The sequence below is a fragment of the Corythoichthys intestinalis genome, unplaced genomic scaffold, assembly GCF_030265065.1.
Source record: "Corythoichthys intestinalis isolate RoL2023-P3 unplaced genomic scaffold, ASM3026506v1 HiC_scaffold_26, whole genome shotgun sequence".
Classification (NCBI taxonomy): Eukaryota; Metazoa; Chordata; class Actinopteri; order Syngnathiformes; family Syngnathidae; genus Corythoichthys; species Corythoichthys intestinalis.
Window position 1 is genome coordinate 2,247,321 of NW_026651595.1, and position 23,591 is coordinate 2,270,911.

Sequence of the window (23,591 nt, forward strand, 5' to 3'; positions counted from 1 at the left end):
CCCCATTCCTCATGTGCCTAAATTGCTTGTCACTCCCTAGTCTTGTGTCAAAGTGTCTTCGCCCTTTGTTGCCACCAAAGCCAGGCCATAGCCAAAGATATTCTAAGTTGTAAATTGTTCATAGTATTCTGCCATAGCTCTTTGTTGTAATTGTATACTCCAGTGCATTTTGCCTGGCTCTCTTGTTTCTCGTTTTTATTATTTTTGTTTCATAGCCCGTTATTTCCTCCTACTGGAGCGCCCTCAGTTTGTACTTGCCTCTGACCATTTTATGTTATTAAAAGACTGAATTCTGCATCTGAGTCCGCTCATCTTGTCTAAGTGTGACAATGTATGTAGTCCTATAGTACTATGTTTTCTACTGTTCACTAAACGAGGCACGGACACAGTCTCTATCTTCTGTTGGATTTGTGACAGCTCGGAAAGAGGCGACTGATCAAAATTAATAGAGTTGTGTTTTACACTACAACACTGCGCCCGGCCCCCCACTCCGGAGTGTCCCTTTGGGAGACTAAGTTTGGCGGCCATGTTTTAAGTTAAGAGAGCAGCACCGTCCCAAGTCGGATGAATCCTGTCTCTGCGAACGAGCCCGGGCTTCCCCCAGAATGCACGCCAATTATCAGTAATGACTATGTCTTCAATATCAACAAATCTTAGCCGCCTCTTACATTCCTAACATAAAAAGGGACAAATTCTGCAGTAGGATGGTGCACCATCGCATACTTCAATCTCTACCTCAAAGTACCTCAAGGCAAAGAAGATCAAGATCCTCCAGGACTGGCCAGCCCAGTCACCAGACATGAACATCATTGAGCATGTCTGAGGAGGATGAAAAAGGAAGCATGGAAGACGAAACCCAAGAATGTTGATGAACCATGGAGGCATGCAAGACTGCTTTCTTTGCTGTTCCCGATGACTTCATCAATAAATTGTCTGAATCCTTGCCAAAGTCCATGGAAGTCATACAAAACATTAAATTGCTAATGTTATGTAACATATTTTTGTATTTGAAGCACTTTTTTTTTTTCACACTACTTAGTACTTTCTGTAGGCGACAAAACTTTTGTCTTGCCAAATTTTGACCTTTATGTCTTCATTAAATGATAAATCTTTTTTCAGAGAAACAAATATATTTTTGTACATTCAACATCATTTGGGAGGGTCTTAGCTTTCATATGAGCCATTTCTGAAACCAATTGAGTACTTAAAAGTCAGGTTATTAGCAATCGTATCTACAAAATGGATAAGCGACAAGACTTTTGTAAGGGACTGTAGTTAATGATAACTTTACTACAAACATTTTTTATTTGGCTTGATTTAAATCTGTGCAAAGACAAATATTTCCAGTGGAATTTAGGGGTTAAATTCCAATACCATAATATTCTAATTTTTGCAGTCGGCTTTTAAAATATTTTTTCAATCATGTTTATAGAATGTGAATGCAAGATACTGAGAATAGAAGGCTCCATAATCATAAAGGGAACATATAAATGTGAGTACATAACACTGTATTTAGCCTTGAAGCCTAAGACCTAGGCTTTATGATTTCAGCATCTAATGTATCTAATACATCGATATCATCCCCTAATATGCAATCCAAATGGCAACTAGGGCCGAAAAGATAATGGATCGCACGCTAGTCAGTTAGCCTGCTGTATCCATAATTCTCGCGCTGGCGTTCGACTGCACAGTACTGTATATTTTTATTATATTATGTATATACAGGCTATACTGTATGTATATATTTTCCCCAAGTGGAAGATTTCATGATCCTAATAAAATTAATAATAAAAAAAAAAAAAGTACAGTACTGTGCAAAAGTTTTAGGCAGGTGTCCTGCCTAAAACTTTTGCACAGTACTGTATGTCTTTTTGTGGCTTTCTTGTAACTTGAGGTGCGAGCATTAGAGAGCATAATTAAAGACACCATGATTTTAACACGTACTTATCTTGTTTCGATCCAAAATCTGTGTAGCATGTATCACCGAGTGTCAAGACACAGCTGTGAGTGGCCACAGCCAGGCTTTGTAGGGATTTTAAGGGTGAAACACAATGATATAACTAGGGTCGCGATGGAGAAGTCACAGACAAAAAGAAGTGGTTGAAATTTTCTTTTTCAAATATTTAACCTTTAAAACATTTTTTTTCCCTTTCTTTGGAGCGATTATTTGTCATGTAAAATATCGGGGAAGATGCGACAGTAACAAAAAAATACAATTATCGATAGTTTTGAGGTAGATATCCGTGACCTATTTACAGACTGTTTTTTTTTATTGTGAGGTAATTTGTTTAAAAGTTTAAAATATGCGAGTAAATAATGTCTTTGAGTCTTTTTTTTAACTAAATGTTAGACATGAAATAATGATTCTAAGCTAAAAATGATTTACATTTCGAATAATAAATATAATTACTTCTTTTTATGGCTTGGGTGAAACAAACGCAGTTGCGCAGTGTCTGTAAACGGTGGTCTCCAGAGTAAAACGGACAAATTAAAAATAGTCGGGGGGCATAATGCGCCATGAAACTGCTATGACAGCATATAGACATATTGTTCTATCAAACACAACAGTTCTTTTGGCTTAAAATACAGCAGTTTATTTTAAAGAGGGGTGCAAGAGCAGAAACAGCTTTTTCAGCCTTGTCTTTGTTTTCCGCCAAAATAAATAAATAATTAAATCTATAGATAGGACATGCCAATAAATATTCAGCTCTTTATTAGGAAATGTTCACATATCAATATCTGATATTGTTTTTCTGTATCTCTGGAAAAGAAAGTAAATTAATTGCAGTTATTGAGGGGTATCTTGCATGTACGTCCCATTTCAAGTCACCCTCACAGCATCTCAGTTGGATTAAGATCTGGGCTTTGACTCGGCCATTCCAGATCTCTCCATTTCTTCCTTTTCAGCGAGTCCTTGGTGGATTCACTGGTAAATTTTGGGTCATTGTCATGTTGCAGGGTCCAGTTTCGCTTCGGCTTGAATTTTTTCACAGATGATCTCACATGTTCTTCAAGCACCCTCTGATATATGATAGAATTCATGGTGGATTCTATGATGGTGATCTGGCCAGGTCCTGGTGAAGCAAAACATCCCCAAACCATGACACTTTCACCTCCATGCTTCACAGTTGGTATGAGGTTCCTTTCCCGGAATGCTGTATTGGGTTTACGCCAAACATGTCCTCTGTTCTGGTGTCCAAATTATTCAATTTTAGATTCATTTGTCCAAAGAACATTATTCCAGAAGTCCTGGTCTTTGTCTACATTCACTCTGGCAAACGTCAGTCTGGCCTTCATGTTCTTCTTGGACAGCAAAGGTTTCCTCCTTGCACACCTCCCATGATGGTTAAACTTTTGAAGTCTCTTTCTGATTGTAGAGGCATGCACTTTCACATCAACAGTAGCAAGAGCCTGCTGTTGGTCACATGATGATATTTTAGGGGTTTTGTAGACTTCTATTAGCATCTTGCGGTCTGCTCTCGGTGTGAACTTGCTTGGACGGCCAGAACTGGGCATGTTGGCAGTTGTTTGAATGTCCTCCACTTGTAGACTATTTCCAGACAGTGGAATGGCTGATTTTATATTCTTTTGAGATCTTTTGAAATCCCTTACCAGACTCATAGGCGTCCACAAGCTTCTTTCTGAAGGCCTCAGACAGCTCCTTTAATCTCACCATGGTTTTTTTCTTCTGCTTCAACAGTCTGGGGCACACCAAACTAAATGTGAGGTTTAAATAAGGAAAGCCTCCTTCAAAACACTGGGTAGTGATGTTCTCATTATGTGCACCTGATGTGTTACCCCTGTGTGTGATTTTTGCGATTATAAGTGGGATTTAAGTGGGTGTCCTAATTTATTCCTCAACAGAAATTGCATTTAAAATTACATTTTACAGAAAATTATATAGCTCTATTACTTGAATCTCTGAAGATTGTTAAAATTGAGATTAAATAGTTAGAAAACACACAGGCTGCATAGTGTCCTAATTTTTGCACATGAATGTATATATATATATATATATATATATATATATATATGGGGTGCACATAAGTGGTCCGCATGCGCGCATGCGTACTGGACGTAGACAAACGCGCGGGCACTCAACGGATTCCCTACGCTTTTGCGTACCGATGGCTGACCACTGTATTTGCGGCGGACACGAGAAAATCACTTCTCAAAATGTCAAAGAGGCAGGCCCCACTGAGTACCGGTAATTATTTCCGTGTTCCCCCACCCCCGTCAAAAGACAGACAGACGAGAGAGACGTCACCGGAGCTACCGAAAAAAAGGACATTTGCTGAAAAGTGTTTGCAGGAGGTAGGTACCATGGCTAGAAGCAAATGATGCTTGCACGGAAATGTGGTACAAAATTTGCCGTGAGAATTCCAATGTCGCTAATAAAAGCAGCGCATCTTATGTAGTAGGGTCAAAGAATTTCAGCCATCCAAACTTTGAAAAGCACGAAAAAAACAGAGCATGTGGCACTTAAGCAAACTATAGATGTCAGACAGCACCCCACTCGCCCTGCACAGCGCTATATGCACTGACAAACGTGTTTTTGCTCGCATTTCACAAAGCTAAACATGTACGTTCAATGAGCTCTTATGAGGAGGAGGGCATCCCACTTTTACAAAGGCTTGGAGTTAATGTGGGAGCCGCATAATGCCCTTTATTTTGAATTGGTGCTTTTATGTTTATTTCTTTACATTTCACTTCGAAGTAATGGCAATTTTGTTGTGCCAGTTGATGTTAATCGAGCATTAATTGTTAATATAATTAATTAAAGGTAATTGGCTCTAAGTAAAGCTTGTCATAATTTTATCGCATCAGGCGGGTCGGCTCTCAAGCTCAATGAGGACCAAGTCACATCTCCAGGTCCTCCTCTGAGAACCTGGGCAAAAAAATTATGTGCACCCCTGTATATATATATATATATATATATATATATATATATATATATATATATATATATATGTGTGTGTGTGTGTATAAAATATGTAACCCGCTCAGATGACAACATGGCACAAAACAAGAGAAGCAAATTCCAACGTGGTTGAGATCTAAGAAGACGGAAAAACTTGTAGAGCAGGCGTGGAGGGAAAAAAAACAACCACAATGACGCACTTGATCAGCCATTAACTATTCGTTTTATCTTCAAGAAACTTTCTTTTTTTTTTACTTTACTTTGAATTTGTCATATCAGTAGTTTTTAATAATAACAGTTAATAGTTTTACCGGAGTATTCTTGTTATTATTATTATTGTTTTTGTTTTGTTTTTTGGTATCTTTACTTCTTCTGAAGTGTGTATGCCTGTCAGAATGCGTTAATCTGCATGCATGTCGATGCATTAAAGACCTGGGTAATACGTAGTAATTTCGTTTTAGTTTATTTTTTAATACTAGGAAATCAGAATGTAATTCACCAAACCAACCAACCAAATTTCCACAAATCCCATTATTAACGAGGGATACCACCAATCCAAAGAATTGTTCGCTTATGAAAAATAAAGGAAAAATAAAAATTATGCTCCTCCTAGGTAATATTAAGTTCAAGGAATATTAAAAAAGCCAAACAAATTAATTAATAGCAATCGAAAATTTTGGCCCAATTATTAGTAGATTCTTGTTTTCTTCATTGATTTGTTGCTGTCCGTTAAACGAATTCTTATTTGTGTAACTGGTATGTGCGTGTTTTATGAGAATATAGCTATTTTTAAAAATCAATACAGTTGATCTACTTTTTATATGGTTCCTTAAAAACCTGTATAGAGGGTGCTTAACTTCTCCCCTGAACGTTTATCTGGCCACCATCGCATTGCATTAATGCAGTGACATCGATTTCGGATTTATCTTTTCTTGATCTCGGTTCAATCGTAAATTTCTATACTCAATTTACTGTTTTAATAATTGGAAATTAAGCGTGTATCGATACAACGCGTAAAAATACACTACTATTAGCAAAGAAAAAAAGTATAAGAATGGGAGTACTACATATACTGCCAAAGTTGCGAAAATGCTGCAGCTCACCGAGGACCCAGTCAGGATACATGTGGCATAGAAAACGGATCGATGGCTGAATGGATAGTATCATTAAAAAAAAAAAAAAAATATATATATATATATATATATATATATATATATTTTATTTATTTATTTATTTATTTATTTATTTATTTATTTATTTATTTATTTATTATTTATACATAGATAAAATACCACAAGTACGAAGGAATAGATGTTTGGTCTCCTCAACATCTTCATGTTCATCTTCTGAGCGATTCAAGGCAAGTATTTGTTGTTTACTCTGCTGAAATGGATGTTTAAAATATTTAAGAAGAATCCACCTACATTAAAGCCACTGTTCATATTTGTCAAACCTTTCAAATTATCTTATCTTCCGTAATTGTTGTTGTTGTTCCTTGCTCCTAGCTTAAATGAGTCAATGAAGTCCTTAAGCCTGACTGTTCTCAAAGTGAGATGTGAAGCCTTCGGACAGACATCCATTGGTAGAAGTTGATCTTTTTGGCTCAGAGAGCTGTTCACTGCTTGGAATTGAATTCTTCTTTGGACGGCCTTTCGGCTTAGTGGGCGACTCCAAACCTCCCCCTTGCAGCACCTGAAATGAGAAACAGACAGAATTTTTGTGATTTACAACCAGTTTTTAAAAAATGTGAAATATATATATATATATAGCTCTGCCCATTTTCTGCTGAGTTAAATATATTGAAACCTGCCTGTAGAGTTTAACATTTTATTTAGGTCAAATTTGTGTAGTTGTCTCAATCCAAACCACAAATAGAAATCAATTACTCTGACTCATCTGTGACTATGCCGAACAGATATTGCCTGCCCTCCACCACCGTAGGGTTTTAAATTGCGGTTAAAATGAACTGCACATAAATACATACCCCAATGACAAATTGAAATTACTTGATGAAACTTTTAAACCATACGCAATCCTTGACTTTTTCTTTCTTTGTTGCCAGTTCAGCGCTACGGCTCATAGTCAGGTCACTCTAAAAGTGATACTACATATTACCTAATATAATTGGTGAAACATTATTTACACTCAAAGATATTGAGTTGTTTTGAATGCCCTGAAATCAGTCAAAAGAAATAATGAGAAAATCCAAGCAGAGTAGAAAACACACTAAAGGAATTCATCCATTCTCAATACTGATTATGGCTGTTATGGCAATGGGCCCATGAGAGACAGCGCCACTGGGAATCGACCCGAGGCTGCCAGTACCAAAATCAGGTCAATGCGCCACTACACCACCAGTGACACCTGCACACTAAATGTATGAGTACTCATTCATTCGAAATGATCAGACACTGTTTTCGAGTTTCATGATAACACGGGACAGAGCGCATCCCTTGCAATCTAATTACGGAATGCGTACTTTAGTTTCTCAATACGGTACCATTCCGTTTCGAGGGAAGGTTGGATACACGTACACTTGAAACTAATTTATATTAGTAGTGCATTCTTAAAAATCCAGTTGAAAGATGCATTATTGTTACAAATATCTAAACCATGTATTCTGTAAGTCAGATATTTCATTCATTATATTATTAAATTCGTATTATAGGTATGATCATCATTTTAGCATGGATATTTCATGAACGGAGTACTGTTTGATTTTTACTCATGAATTTTGATGAAGTAAAATGAAACACACATCATGATGAAACAGTTGTCTTATGTTATGCCAGACTTACATGGTGCTTGAAATATGTTGAAAGTGGTATGTCAAAACGGCCCAGTGCAGAACAATAAAATGAAATACTAGTAATTTGCCGGTAAAGTTAGCATTTGTATTATGTTATGTCAGATTTACATAGTGTTTGACATATGTTTTTAAGTAGTCTGTCAAAACGGCCCAGTGTCAATTTGTATGTGCCACGGCATGAAGCAAAATAATAAAACTAAATACTTGCAATTTGCGTGTTGTTTGCTGGTAACCTTCAATGCTGGCTGACAAGGGAGGAAAAAATGGCAAGTTGATAAATTGGTTTCGAGATATGCACTGCCCCCTACCCCCAAAAAGGAAACAACCAGAAATTAAACGTTTTTTTTTTTCTTTTCATTACGCCGAAATGAATAAATATGATTAGGCGACAGATTGTGTGGAACGGGATTTATGAAAATCTTGGGTTTTGCCCTTTAAACACCTCCCCCACACATATATACACACACGCGCTCGCTCTTCTCGCTCTCATCGAATATGAGAAAATTGAAGCAAAAAACAGAAACAATAATGATTAAAAAATATTTTGGTTTTCATTTTTTTCATGTTCATATAAAAAACCTTTAGACAAATATTATTCATACTTTCTTTGTTATTTATGTATGTATTTGTTTGATAAATATGAATTAATGCTGCTTAGAATTACACCAATTTATATTTGACCATATTTATTTGATCCTGACATTTCAACATTGCGCAAAATAAAATAAGATTAAACACAAAATGAATTATTTAACTTGACCAACTAGAGTAAATAAAGCATGTCCAAAATGCTAAGATTATTAATGATAATAATGATCTCTTATATGTTCACAGACACCTCCTTTTTGTACTTCATTTGGACTATTTGTATTTTATCTTGGTGTTCTGTCGCTTTCATTCGTGTTTTCGAATGGTAATTTGAGGTATAATTTTCGAACTGTTTTCTTGAAATGGCCCTTGAACGCACTCGATGGTTGGGCGTGCCGTCGAGTCATCGTGAGAAAACAGCTTTTGCCCGCACCCGGGAAAGAGAAGATAATACATTTCCAAAGCTGGAAAGACCGTTCTATAGCTGCTCAAAAGGGGCAAGAGGAGAGAAGATCTGATGCTCAGAAGTGACAACGCGGGTTCTGTTCCACTGTAAGTGTGAATAGCTGCACGGATCCAATTAACGCACCACTAATTCACTGGACAAGTTGCCTGTAGTGGCAATAGACGTGCACACCATACAGAGCTTATAACTTGTGCCAAAGTAACTCAGGTTTGGGTAATTTTCTTTCCGTGAAAAAAAGCACTATGAACCAGAACCGAATCCACATTTTGATTCAACGCACACTACTTCTGGTCCCAAATATATATATACTTAAAAAATCATACTGAACGACTGACTTAAAGGGTATGAAAACGCAAAGGGCGTGTGAGACATCAATAGAACCGTTATGTGCCAAGATAACAAATATTGATAAAGTTAACAAAAAAATCAATCACATTAATGAGCAATTATCGAAAATAGATCGAAAATGACGAACATTTCCGAAAGTGTTCCAGAAACAGCCGAATGGGGCGGCGACGTCACTACAAGTGAATGAAAGTCGACGCGGAGCCAGGTGCCATTGTTTTTTATCGACGAGAGAGTAGCGTTCGGGTTAGTTTGACCAAAACATCACTAAAATGGTTCAAAACTGCTGTGCTATGTGGTGTACAAATAGCTATTTATCGGAATATAGTATCCATGTGTTCCCGAACGCAAAAAAAAAAAAAAAAAAAAAAAAAAAAAAAAAAGCTGGACTACGCAGACAATGGGTAAAGTTCGTCCGTGCAAAGAGGGCTAATTTTCCAGACCCAGCCTCCGGCACGGTTTTGTGTGGTGCGCATTTTCCACCTGAAAGCTTCTCGAACTATGGACAAGTGAAATCGGGTTTTGCTAAAAGATTGCTGCTCAAAGCAGATGCGGTGCCCACCATACACGCACAGCCACCTAAGTGTCCCAAGACACGAAGAAAGAGGACGAAGACTGCCACTGATGAGACCACCTCACCATCCCAGGCAAAGCAAAGGAAGGTAGTTGCTAAGCTGGAAATGGCCAGAGTAAGTACTCTTCTATAATAATAATAAAAAATAATCAGGCATTGGATACAGGACTGGAGACATGTATAAATTATAAATAAAAGCAATAATATATAATATTTGACATATTTTAACGAATCGGGTTATAACGTGGCGGGGGTGTTTGCATATGTTTCTGAATGCACCGCATGACGTGGAGGGGTGAGGGAGGTGCGGGAGAGCGAGGGACGTGCCTTCCTGTGTTTACGTTTGTTCTGGCGGGTGATATGTGCGTTGGCTGCGGCAGACAGCAGTCGTGTTGTTCAATAAGTTCCCACAAATAAAGAATTGCAATCTGATTCAACGGTTGACTATTATCAACGTTACAATATTTTAATATTTATTGCTCCCCTCAATGACTGTTTCTTTACGCTGCATTGGCTCGCTGGTTTGGGCTCAAATTGGTTACCTAAAACACCAGTTAAACACCGTCGCCATTAAATGAACATTCGTTACGTCCTTCTACGTCGGATTCGTCGCTGGAACTAGAAACGAAATTGTCTGCCATCATCCCAGCCATTCAGTATTAAAGCACTGAGCCTTTTTCTTGTTGAAGAAACACCCCTCACTGTCAATTCTGAATTCTCTTTTATTGACAACGAGGGGTGTTTCTTCATGAGGGAACCTGGAATATGTGCAGAGCAGGACGAACACAATGCAACAGCATAAACAGCTCAAAACACCCCTAATTCTCCCCTCACTAGAAGGAATCATATTGATGCAGACAGGCGCTGCCCCCCTAGTGGCCGGTGGCACTCTCTTCACTTGTAATGACGTCACGCACACAATCTGCCAGATCTCGGGCGCCGGTCGTTTTAGCTTGACAATCGATCCAAATTTCTCTCATTTTCTTGTGTGTAATTACACGAAGTGGCATTAATGAATAAAAAAGGCATGCGTTTATGGATAAATGATGGAATATTAACATTTCCCCAGGGGTTGACATACCCTTTAAATAAGTACACTTGTATTTAACACTTGCATTAAGATACTAACAACAACAATAATAATAATAATAATAATAATAAAGTTGCAGAATAACATCATCTGGGTTTTTTTCAAACACCCAGATAATAATAAAGGGGAAAAAAAGAAAATCAAAACAAATATTTAAAGATATTGCGGGACCTTTCTTTCGCAAAGTACTGCTGTATTTAAACAACAACAACAAAATATACAAAAATGAAATAAAACGAAGTAAATTTTTAAATCAAATCGACTATGGATTACAAATTAGGGGTGTTTTTAGGGGCTACAGGTAGTCCCTTGGTTACGAATGAGTTCCGCTCCTACACGTAACCCGAATTTCCGCCAAAGTCGGAAGTAACCTTTTAACTCATTTGCTCCCAAAAACGTATATATATGTTCTAGTTTTAATTGTTTCAGTGTCGCAACGACGTATTTATACGTCTTTTACATTTTTTTTCGCAAGTCATCTGTAGGTTCTGATGCAACTTAGCTCCAAAGCACAACGCTGAAAATCCATTTTAAAGCAATAAAACTGGTCACTGGAGGGCAGTCGCACATTTGGTAAGACCCACAACTCGATTCAACGGAATGAATGGCCGGGTCGCACGGCCGGGGCGCTGGCGGAAGACGACCGAATGGACGACCAGGAGGACGTCCAGGACGCCAGGCGCGGGAAGTCCGAGCAGGACGACCAGGATGCCAGGCAACGAATGACCAAGTGCGACGACCAGGAGGATGTCCAGGATGCCAGGCGGCGAATGACCGAGCAGAACAACCGGGAGGACGCCCGGGATGCCAGGCGCTGGACGACCGAGCAGAACGACCGGGACCACAAGTGCAGCGGACGATTCCGTTGAGTCTGTGCTGCTCGCCGAGAAGAGCCTGCGCCACTGTACTCGGCCACTCACGTCCCCCGCTACTCAGCCGGAAACGCGCACAGCCAAACCAGTTCCCCCCCAGGAACACAATATGCCCCACACAAATCCCAGACAAACTCTGCCACATGGCAGTGGTCACCACAAAAGAAAGACAAAAAAAAAATCCATCTTGATGAGACAGGCGGCGATGAGGGAAAAGTTTACCCCGGCTGTCGCAGCCACAACAGCGTCATCTCTCAGTTCAATAGCTTAGTTATGTATAAATAAATTGTTACTTTGCTATCAAAAGCTCTATTTATCTTGTTGTTTATGTTATTTTGTAGAAGGAAAACATTATTCAGATGTTTGGGATGTCACAAGAGCAAAAAATAGCTGTGTTAAAGTCAAAGTTATGTTTGAAATGTATGCTTTTACAAAAAGCTCAATTTCTCAGTTTTTTCATCAGAAATTGGAAAATTGCTCAAGCTAAAGCTATTTTCTAATGCTGATTTCTAGAGAATGGAAAAAGATATGATCTAACTTTTTTTCCTGCTGAAAGAAGAGAGTCTAATCTTTCTTTTGGTGGGTTCCATGTTTTTATAGCAATAAGAACAGAATTTTGTGTGGGCCTTGCAAAATGAGTTAAAATCCAGTAAAACGGCCGGGAGCGAAGGGGGTTGCACCGGTGAAAATGTCAGGGAGTGAATGAGTTCAGCACCCCAAAATAACGATTCAATAAGTCCAAAAGTATTTTATTCTGTTTATTAATGGAGGATACACTGCCCTCTGGTGGCAGCGTTGGGTCTGGCTGGACTGTCGCCTTGTTTGACTGAAGAGCAGACTCAGACGTCTGACATGGGTAACCGATAGCTGCGCTCTGGTTTGGCCCACATCAGGCTGTAAATTGTCTCAGCTGTTTGACTATATGTTTGTGTCTCCATTTGTAATTCAGTTAACAGCTACAGTTTGTGGAGTTACGTGTGAATGATTTGCTATGACAATTGTAAATATATTAGCATTTGTAGCATATAAGATAGCGGACTTTTGTTAGGCAAATTACGCTAATTTAATCTACTAAATTTACATATTGATCAGACTAGATGGACGTTTTAATACCAATTGTTTTGTGTCAAGTGTTGTATTGTCAAAATGAGTGTCGTTTTGAAAATAAGTGTACATACAGTATGTGTGCTACACTCTTACAAACTGTCAAAAGTGAAGGAAGTAAAAAGCTTAAAAAAGCACAATTTCCTTGTTTGCTGCCTGTAAAGATGAACAACTCAATGTTTAGAGACGACAGTACACGTCTTATTAATAAAGTATAGTAAAAAAATATGATAATGTGAGGTACAATAAGAAAAAGTAAATAAAAAAACTACTGGAGAAAAAAATTGCAGACGAGACTCCGATGTCGTAAAGTTGAAATCAGGTAAGTCTGGGGACTACCTACATTGTACAGTGCCCCCCGGCGGCCGAAAACTGTCATTGCATGTAAATGACTTTCCTTTAAATGAATTTAAAGGGGAAGTTCTGAACATACGGCTTAATCTACGAATTAGCAGGGGTTTAGTCGGTGGAGTTGATTTCAACAAATTCCATGCACAATTTGTTAGTTCTTTGTTAGTTTAAGGGCTCCGGAGTGACTAAGCTAGCGCAAGTCAATGGTGCCTGCTTAGCATACCAATAAAAAACAATATATGCATGCATTAGAATCACCAATGACCCATGCAATCAATTCGTTTGGCTATGTTTTCAGGATTTTCAGGTTTAAGTTTTCAAAATTTACCATTACATGTCAATAATTGTAGTATGAATGGCAACATTTGTAATCCAGCAGCTCTGCAGGGAACAGGCTGTCTAGGCAAGCAGGGCAGAGTGATATCAAATTTTTTTTTCCGGGGGGGGGGGGGGGGACAAAAGGGAGCAGACTGAGCTACTCTCTATTGTGGTCGCATTAAGCATCTAAAAAAATTGTCCCGCAGAATGAAACGAATTACAGCAGTTTGATGTGACGTTGTTTTGGGCGCATGGGTATTTCGAATTTAATTGACGATGTTAGATCTGTTAATACTGTTTTTTATTGGCAGTCTAAGCAGGCGCTATTGACTCGCGCTAGCTTAGCCACTCCGGAGCCCTGAAACTAATGAATAACTGACAAACTGCACGGAATTTGTTGAAATAAACTTCCCTGACTAATTTAACCCCCGCTAACTCGAAGATTAAGCCTGATGTCATAAATTCTGAACTTCCCCTTAAAATGTTAAAATGTTGTCTATAAAAGTTGTAAAGCAATAAAATACACAACAAATTTAATGAAATTAACAAGAATCCTACAAAGTATTTCATAATGGGTCAAAATTATTTTTCGAACACATCACGTGACTAGCACCTTCGTGTCGGTCCTGTGATTTGTTTTTCCAAAACCACACCAGAGGTGGCAAGCTGGATATTCAGAATTTCTTTAAACCTAAGCTTTCAAACACTACCAACAACAACTGAGTTTGAACCAAGGATTGAACACGAACAGTGTCAACTGTCAAGTATACAGTGTATATGTATTGTAAGTAAATTTTATTGCTGACACTGCGTTTCGGGGTCATCCACGTATTTTGTTACCCCCCTCCCACAAAAGTCAAACTACACCAATGGGCATATATTTAATATACTGTATATGTGAAATTCCCTCAACAGTGCAGTTAATATAAGAAAAGAACAATCTTGAGTTTGTGCGAAGCATGGCCACTAGGAGGCACCACTTCGCAGTGAAGCAGCATTGGTATTACATTATGCAAGAAGAAGATGAATGAATGAAAGAACACTTTATATCTTTTTTTAAAAGTTGCTATCTATGATTAACTTCTTTTTGGCTGTGTTCATAAGGCAATATGGCTTTGAGTGTATAATGCTGTTGATTAAATGCATTATTATTTTTAAAAAAAATTATTTTAACACGTTTCTCTTTGTAATTAGTTCATCATATTTAACGTGTCAAAGTCCCACCCTTAACACGCATATGGCGGAAAACACAGACAAGACTGAAAAAGCAGTTTCTGCTCCAGCACCCCTCTTTAAAATAAACTGCTGTATTTTAAGCCAAAAGAACCGTTATGTTTGATTGAACAATATGTCTATGTGCTGCTATAGCAGATTCAAGTCGCAATAAGCCCCAAACTATTTTTAATTTGTCCGTTTTACCCTAGAAACCCCCGTTTACAGACGTGTTTCAACCTAGCCGTAAAAAGAAGATAAGTAATTGTATTTATTATTCGAAATGTCTGTCATTTTTAGCTTATAATCATTAATTGATGTCTAATATTTTGTTTAAAAAAAAAAAGACTTAAAAAAAATTATTCACTCGCATATTTTAAACTCTTAAACAAATGACGTCACAATGAAAAAAATGGTGTCTTTAAAAAAGTCACGGATATCTACCTCATAACTATCGCTTAATTATATATTTTTTGTTACTGTCTTATTTTCTCTGATATGTTAGATGATAAATAATTGATCCATACAAAGAAAAAATGGGAAAAAAAAAAAACGTTTCAAAGGGTAAATATATGAAAAAGAAAACCTCGACGACTCCTTGATGTCTGCGATTTCTGCATCGCGACCCTTGTTATATTTCCATGTTTCACCCATCAAATCCCACAAAAATCCAGCTGTGGCCATTAACAGCTGTGTCTTGCCACTCGGTGATACATGCTGCATGGAGTTTTTGGATCGAAACAAGGTAAGTATGCGATAATTTCTCGTTGAAGTCATGGCGTCTTTAATTCGTCTCTTGCGTGCTCTCACCTCCAGACAGGGTTTTGCTGTTTAAAATTTGTTTTCTGTTTTTTTTTTTTTTTTTTTTTTTTTAAATGCCCTCCTATTCAAAAATTTTCTTACCCCAGAAAATTGAGATTTTAAGCTTTCCATTGATGTATCAAACATGCATATCGGACGATTTTGAAAGTTGGCCAAATTGGGGGTCTCAGAGCGGAACTTCAAGTCACCTGAGTGTTTTCTGCCATTATATTGATAGCACAACCTTGGATGACAGGTTTGCATCTGAGATCAAGGGTTCAATAGGCCTTTCTTTATGTACAGTTTGTTTCCTCCCATGGCTGCAGGTTTTATCCAGGTACTCCATTGTCCTCCCATATAAAAACATGCATGCAAGAATAATAGAACACTCTAATTTATCCATTTGTGAAATTTAGTATAATTGATGATTGTTTGTTTCGTTGTGCCCTGGGACTAGTTAGGGGGGGTACCCTGCCTCCTGCCGAGATTCAGCTGAGCTTTTGGACCCTTGCAATGTTTGTGACGATAAGCGGTATGGAAAATGAATGACAGTGTATATATTAGTGTACATAGGTGGGTAGCAATGCGTTACATTTACTCCGTTACATTTACTTGACTAACTTTTTGTAGAAAAATGTACTACTAAGAAGAGTTTTACTAAGCAATACTTTTTACATTTACTTGAGTAAATATTTAAAAAATATTGGCTAATCCAATTAATTAACAAATTAATTTATTTCAAACAAATTAATTTATTTACATTGTATTAGCAGTGTACAGCAGTGTACCATTCAGACGCAAGCTTGCCGTTCCACGATCACGCCGCCATTTTCGATCCTGTGGCGTCTTTAAACCATCGTAAAAATGAAGTATTTGACAAAGAGCATTGCTCTCAACGTGACTGAAAAGCGCAGATTTTAACCTCTGTCCCGGTTTTTATTTGGCTCCGATTGACCACGGAAAACCGGAGATATGATCCATTTTATTTCATATTAGGAACTATGAAGGAACTGTTTCCTATTCAACTATTCGAACTATTTTCTCCATTAGCGGGCACTCATGCTCTTTTGACGAATGACACTTCAGTGCTGCAGATTTTTCTTCTCTCACCAGAATTCAATTTTTTAAAATATCTTTGCTTCAGTGCAGTTATGTAATAGGTTATAGTACAGTATGAAAATAACAGTTTATATGGATAACTTTGTGCTGAGAAAAAAATACCATTGTTTAAAAAACAAACAAACAAACAAACAAACAAACAAACAAACAAACAAACAAACAAACAAAAAACAATGTAAGCAGTTACTCAAAATGTTACTCATTACTTGAGTATTCTTTTCACCAAATACTTTTTTAATTGTACTTGAGTACATTTTTGGGATGACTACTTTTACTCTTACTTGATTAATATTATTTTGAAGTAACGCTACTCTTACGTGAGTAAATTTTTTGCCTACTCTACCCACCTCTGTTAGTATCAAGTTACCCTATTGATTGGTTAAGGACAATGGAATCGAAATAGATCAAAACACACACAAAAAAAACAACAACCTATATAGTCTTCTTTGAGACTTGCCTTTTTGTCAAAAAGAATAGGTTTCATGTAAATATCTGAAAAGTTTCTAAAACAGAATTGTCAAAAACATCGATATTGTTTTTTAAAATTTTTTTATTGCTTTCTCGGTGGAACAACCAAGTGTGTTAATGTTTACATAATAGCATAGTCAATTAGTTGAAAGCCCTTTGAATTGAATCGACCCTAGGCAGGCTTGAAATGGAAGAGATTGTGTTAAATTTGTACTTAATATCTTATATATTTGTAATATCGTAAAATATGTCGCCGTCCAAAGAATCGATAAATTGATGATTTACAGTGAAACATATACAGGTATATCTATATATACATATAAATTAGGCTTGCACAATATATCGTTTCAATATCGTCATCGCATTGTGTGCATGCGCAATAGTCCTCATGCAGGATGTAGGATTATTATTATTATTTTTTTGAACGTGTTAATTTTTGGTTTGCTTCATAAAAGCAGCATGTGTGCCGAAACATGACTTCCTGTATCCATTTTATATACAGCAATCTTGATCATTCACGGATAAACCCTGGATTAAACTGTATTATATGAATACAATCATATATCGCGGTTTTGCAATTTTTTTTGCACTTTCAGTTCTTAGATAAATGAATAATAAATAAATTCTATTAAAGAAAATTGAAGCACCTTAAATCTATAATGCAACAAAATGACAGAAACGAAGATAGCATTTTTATAATGAAGAATATGATAAATTTTTAAAGAATAAAGGGGAAAAAATAAGAATAGAAGGATAAATTGGAAAAACAAGGGGGAAACTCAGGAAAAACAATCTAATAAAATACTGAATGCAATACACTAATACGAAAACATGGTGAGTCCAACCAAAGTCTTTCCAAACAGAGCGATTGAAGTCATGGTGAAAATTCTTCTAGTTGTAAAATTGCAATATATATTGCAATATATCGCAAACCCCCCAAAAGTCGCAATGTAAGTTTTTCCCAATATCATTCAGCCCTAATATACATCTATATTATGTCACAACCTTTGATTTTTCTGTCTTATCATTGGAAGAAACGTTTGCACATATTGGGTAACAAATGGTCACTTTTGTTAGGTACAGACAGTAACAGTGAATTTTTTTTGTGATTCACGACATATCAGGTTTATAGTAATTATGCGTTAAACTTACAATTTTCTTCCATTTCATCCTTCTGTTCTGATACCACGTTTTGACTTGGAGTTGACTGAGGCCCAAAGACTCAGCAAGATCTATTCTGTAAGGGATTAAATATGGATAAAATTATATGTGTTGAGATATATATATTAACGGTATGCAGCCACTCACCTATCAGGTGTTGACAAATATTTTTGCTTCTCGAAGCGTTTTTCCAGCCCCATTAACTGGAGTTCGGTGAACACTGTTCGGCTCCGGCGACCCTTCTTGCTTTTGCCGACTCCAGATCCATGCTCCAATGTGCCCCTGATGTGAAGATCGAGAGGAAGGGATGGCACGCCGACCTGCAGGTTTGTAGGGGCCGATAGCAGCGGGGAGCCGAGCGTCGAGCTCAGTGAGCGGGGCAACGGGGACAAGGGGAACTTGACAACATTTCGCGTAGTCTGGTCGGCCTTCAACGCTTTCATAAGAGAATAGGTAAAGATGAAAAGTTGTCATGAGTCACCTCGAAGTTCTTTCGCATCATCTTGGGCTTCGAACAAACCAAACGAAAATATATTTGACATTTTATTTTTTGGGTAATTTAAGTTTTATGCGTACGCAATCGACATCATTTAAACCGAAATGAATAAATGTTGGGTCTTTGGTATAGTAACATTTGAGGAAATACGCAGAATGAAATGGTGTATGTTAGAATTTTCATGAATTCTAATTCTCATTTATAACTTTTATCGATTGTAAAACATCCCGTACATCATTATTAGCTCAAAACACCGACTTGGAATTGTTGCTGTCATAAGGAGTTAAACATATCGAATTTACTTATTTCAGCAACTTAGAGCAAAACGAACGAACAAACAAACAAAAAACAAAAAACAAACAAACAAACAAAGAACGTCAACAGCTATACATCATTTGGATTTATTGCAACTTATTATTATTATTATCAAATACAAACAACCTACTGTATTAATTGTGTAACGCATGCAACGGTCAACAAGTAAAGTTGTTGTGTTTTGTCTTGTAGCCTTTTCACGAATCGAATCCGTCCTAAACGCTTTGTGGTTATTTATTCATCATCGACCGACATCGCACATGGCTGGCTGTCACATGAACCTGATTGTCAACTAATATTTGGGTTTCAAATGCTTTAGGGGCGGAGGGGCATATGTTTACTTATAATATAATGAAAACACATTCATGCAATTTTGGCCTCCGTGTTAACGTAACAAATCGGACTACTCCGTTTGTTCTTACCCATTTGGTTCCGGAATGCACGAGTAGAGAGAAGCGCGTGTACTCCGAATTTGAGGAGCTCTCTTGTGGGAGCTGCAACTTTGTGTTCCTCGTGATCGGTGAGGATCTCTTCAATCATGAAAGTCCGGTAGCGATGCGTCCCGTGATCGGGCTGAACTTCCACAGGATGGTAAAGTGCCCCGATGTCCAAATGACGCTGCATGGTCGCTATTTTTTTCCGGCTACAGGTTTATAGCGCAAATTATTCAGTTCTCATTTTCCCACCTCGTTGATTTTAAAGTCCAGACAATAATCCTATACATCAAATATATCTTTTAGGCTGGGACACTACAAAAATAGCAGCAGCGTCCTCTTCTGTTTTTCCCAGAAGATCGTGTAAGCCAAATGGGAGACAAAAATCAAATGAATAGCCAAGATCAAACTCAGCAAATCCTTCGTGATCATGCCCACTGATGGGAGGGACCTTGATGGACGGGGCTTTTATCAGTATAATGAAAAGGATTGGTGGTGAGTTGAGTGTGAATAGGCAAAATGTTTGGGTCTTAAGGGTCCAAGACCCCACCTCTTTAACCTAGATAGCGCATAATTAATCATTTAACAAACAGTATTTATTCGTAAAGAGGATAGACCATTAGGCATAGCCCCAAAACGCTTAAAGCTGCCACTGGTCATAACTATGATGAACTCAGCTAGGGGAAGATTAATGATCAGCAAGTATCTCATATGTCTACTAACATCCCTACAAATAAAAAACCCTGCCTATTCATCCCCTCTAGTTTAATTAAACTGTTTCGGTATGTTGTATGTTATTATTTGTGTTATTTATATTACTCATATTTTATTTGCAATGTTTTGATCTACTACACTGCGTTGTGATACGGTGGCGTATCTGCCTTTCCAAACAAGAGGTTGTGGATTCAATTCCCTGCATTGGTGACCTTGCTCCTTATGCTGTGTGATCAATAGGTAAATGAGGATATACAGTGCTACCTCGCTGCTCAACTTTTGTGCCCTCAATGCATTGAGAAGTTCTAAAAGCATTTGCTGTACACCGTACACCGTGTTTACATCACGGTGCACGGCAGAGTGGTTAGCACGTCTGCCTCACAGCTCTGAGATCAAGGGTTCAATCCCGGGTTTCCTGTGTGAAGTTCTCGCTTGCGTGGGTTTTCTCTGGGTACTCCGGTTTCCTTCCACATCTCAAAAACATGCATGGTAGGCTGATTGAAAACTTTAAATTGTATGAGTGTGTGTGCGCAAATAGTTGTTCTTCTCCTTATGCCCTGCGATTGGCTGGCAACCGATTCCGGGTGTACGCCGCCGACAGCCCATAGTTAGCTGGGATAGGCTCCAGCCCCACGACCCTCGTGAGGTTAAGTGGCTCGGAAAATGAATGAAAGAATATATTTACCTTTACGTATGTACAAACACACGTATCGTATGATGGAGAGAATGACTGTACAGCACATATTATTAAAACATTACTAAATGTATCTATAATATTAATATCTTATTTACATGTCAAACTATTCTTTAATGTTCTAATGATGGCATTTATAGGGTTTTATATACACTTATTATTATATCGATTACGATTTCTTGGCAAAATAAAAATAACGACAAATAAATAAAATATTCAGAATATCTTATATTTAAACTTATTTTTTCCAACTGAAAGTGCCAGTGACTTTAACTCTCTTGGGATTAAAGGGCAGGTGAAGAGTTCAATTCTTGACCTTTTTACTCGGTTAAATTGTATCGAATCTCGAATGCATTATTCGCTGTGTCAAACTCCATTTATTAAAAAAAAAAAAAAAAAAAAAATGTTAATTGATTGTGTAGTTTTTGAGTTACTGCCATAGCAACACCTTAGCAACAAGGGACGAGCCTTGATGCCGGCCGCTACCTGATGATGTCATTTACAGAAGACCTCGCCAGCTCTATCCTATCCTCACCATATACAGTGCGGCAAATAAGTATTTAGTCAACCACTAATTGTGCAAGTTCTCTCACTTGAAAATATTAGAGAGGCCTGTAATTGTCAACATGGGTAAACTTCAACCATGAGAGACAGAATGTGGAACCCCCCCCCCCCCCCCCAGAAAATCACATTGTTTGATTTTTAAAGAATTTATTTGCAAATCATGGTGGAAAATAAGTATTTGGTCAAGACCAAAAGTGCATCTCAATACTTTGTTATGTACCCTTTGTTGCCAGTAACGAAGGCTAAACGTTTTCTGTAACTCTTCACAAGCTTTTCACACACTGTTGCTGGTATTTTGGCCCATTCCTCCATGCAGATCTCCTCTAGAGCAGTGATGTTTTGGGGCTGTTGTTGGGCAACACGGACTTTCAACTCCCTCCTCACCCCGTGGCGTCAAAATGATAACAAGAACGTTGAGCAAAAATCCCAGAACCACACAGGGACCTAGTAAATGACCCTCAGACCACAGTAACAAAGGCTACTATCAGTAACACAAAGCGCCGCCAGGGACTGAAATCCTGCACTGCCAGAAGTGTCCCCCTGCTGAAGAAAGTATACGTCCAGGCCCGTCTGCGGTTCGCTCGAGAGACTATTTGGATGATCCAGAAGAGGACTGGGAGAATGTGTTATGGTCAGACGAAACTAAAATAGAACTTTTTGGTAGAATCACAGGTTCTCGTGTTTGGAGGAACAAGAATACTAAATTGTACCATATCCACTGTGAAGCATGGGGGTGGAAACATCATGCTTTGGGGCTGTTTTTCTGCAAAGGGACCAGGACGACTGATCTGTGTAAAGGAAAGAATGAATGGGGCCATGTATTGAGAGATTTTGAGTGAAAATCTCCTTCCATCAGCAAGGGCATTGAAGATGAGACGTGGCTGGGTCTTTCAGCATGACAATGATCTCAAACACACAGCCAGGGCAACAAAGGAGTGGCTTCGTAAGAAGCATTTCAAGGTCCTGGAGTGGCCTAGCCAGTCTCCAGATCTCAACCCCATAGAAAATCTGTGGAGGGAGTTGAAAGTCCGTGCTGCCCAAAGAAAGCCCAAAACATCACTGCTTTAGAGGAGATCTGCATGGAGGAATAGGCCAAAATACCAGCAACAGTGTGTGAAAGCTTGTGAAGTGTTACAGAAAACGTATGGCCTCCGTTATTGCCAACAAAGGGTACATAACAAAGTATTGAGATGAACTTTTGGTCTTGACCAAATACTTATTTTCCACCATGATTTGCAAATAAATTCTTTAAAAATCAAACAATGTGATTTTCTGTTTTTTTCCCCCACATTCTGTCTTTCATGGTTGAGGTTTATCCATGTTGACAATTACAGGCCTCTCTAATATTTTCAAGTGGAACTTGCACAATTAGTGGTTGACTAAATACTTATTTGCCCCACTGTATTGCAAAGATTTTCTGGGCTTTACTCGCGAGATTCATCATGCCATCTCGATGTGAAGCAATGAATTTCTCACATGACGGTTCGAGAGTATCAGTGGCCCAAAAAACCTTTTGCAAGGATTTGGACATCTTTTGTGAGAGTCATGCGGAAGAACTTCTCCATGACTCCTCGATTACTTCATTGTTTTCAATATTTCATTGACAACAGCTTTGAAAGCCTAGTAGAATACAGCCTTGTTTTTTCAAAGTTGTAAGAAGACCATTACTAGATTTTCTAATTCTGAAATTTGATGCAAGTCTGTTGATATAGGAGGGCAAATCCTACTGCCTGTTTGTTGAAGTGCAACCTGTTTTTTTGTTGTTGGCCTGTCATAAGCAGATAGGACAACTGACACGTCGTCTATTCATGTGAATTTGATAGATTAGATACATACAATAGATCTATTAAACTACTCGTCTGTTTTTGCAATTACTCATAATTATGTCACAGGATGACTGGGGAAAGAAACGTTTAGAGAAAAATCATGATTCCAGACACACGCTTACCATGCTTCCTTTCGTGACGTGTCGAGCCGCCAATCAGCGGCATCACCACTGTGCCGCCTCAGGTTGAAACATGTGACGATTAATTGCTGGTAATCTTTCCTGGGAGCCCTCATCATCGCTAACGTCACTGCTACGGAAAAAGTCTGCCATGTTGCCTTCTGTAAATGACGTCACACTTCCAGGTTTGGGAAGGCAGTATTGACGGAGTGCTAACAAACAAACAAACA

At 38.1% G+C, this 23,591-nt stretch overlaps 1 protein-coding gene across 1 annotated transcript; it reads right to left on the minus strand.

The window, feature by feature from the left end:
• Positions 1–6,268: 6,268 nt before the first annotated feature.
• Positions 6,269–19,634, minus strand: LOC130911313 (homeobox protein BarH-like 1). Its single transcript, XM_057829193.1, has 4 exons — positions 19,433–19,634; positions 18,347–18,635; positions 18,191–18,275; positions 6,269–6,613 (listed from the first exon to the last, which is right to left on the minus strand). Exons 1-4 carry the CDS (start codon positions 19,632–19,634, stop codon positions 6,449–6,451), a joined length of 741 nt encoding a protein of 246 aa, XP_057685176.1. The 3' UTR covers positions 6,269–6,448.
• Between the last annotated feature and the right edge of the window lie 3,957 nt (positions 19,635–23,591).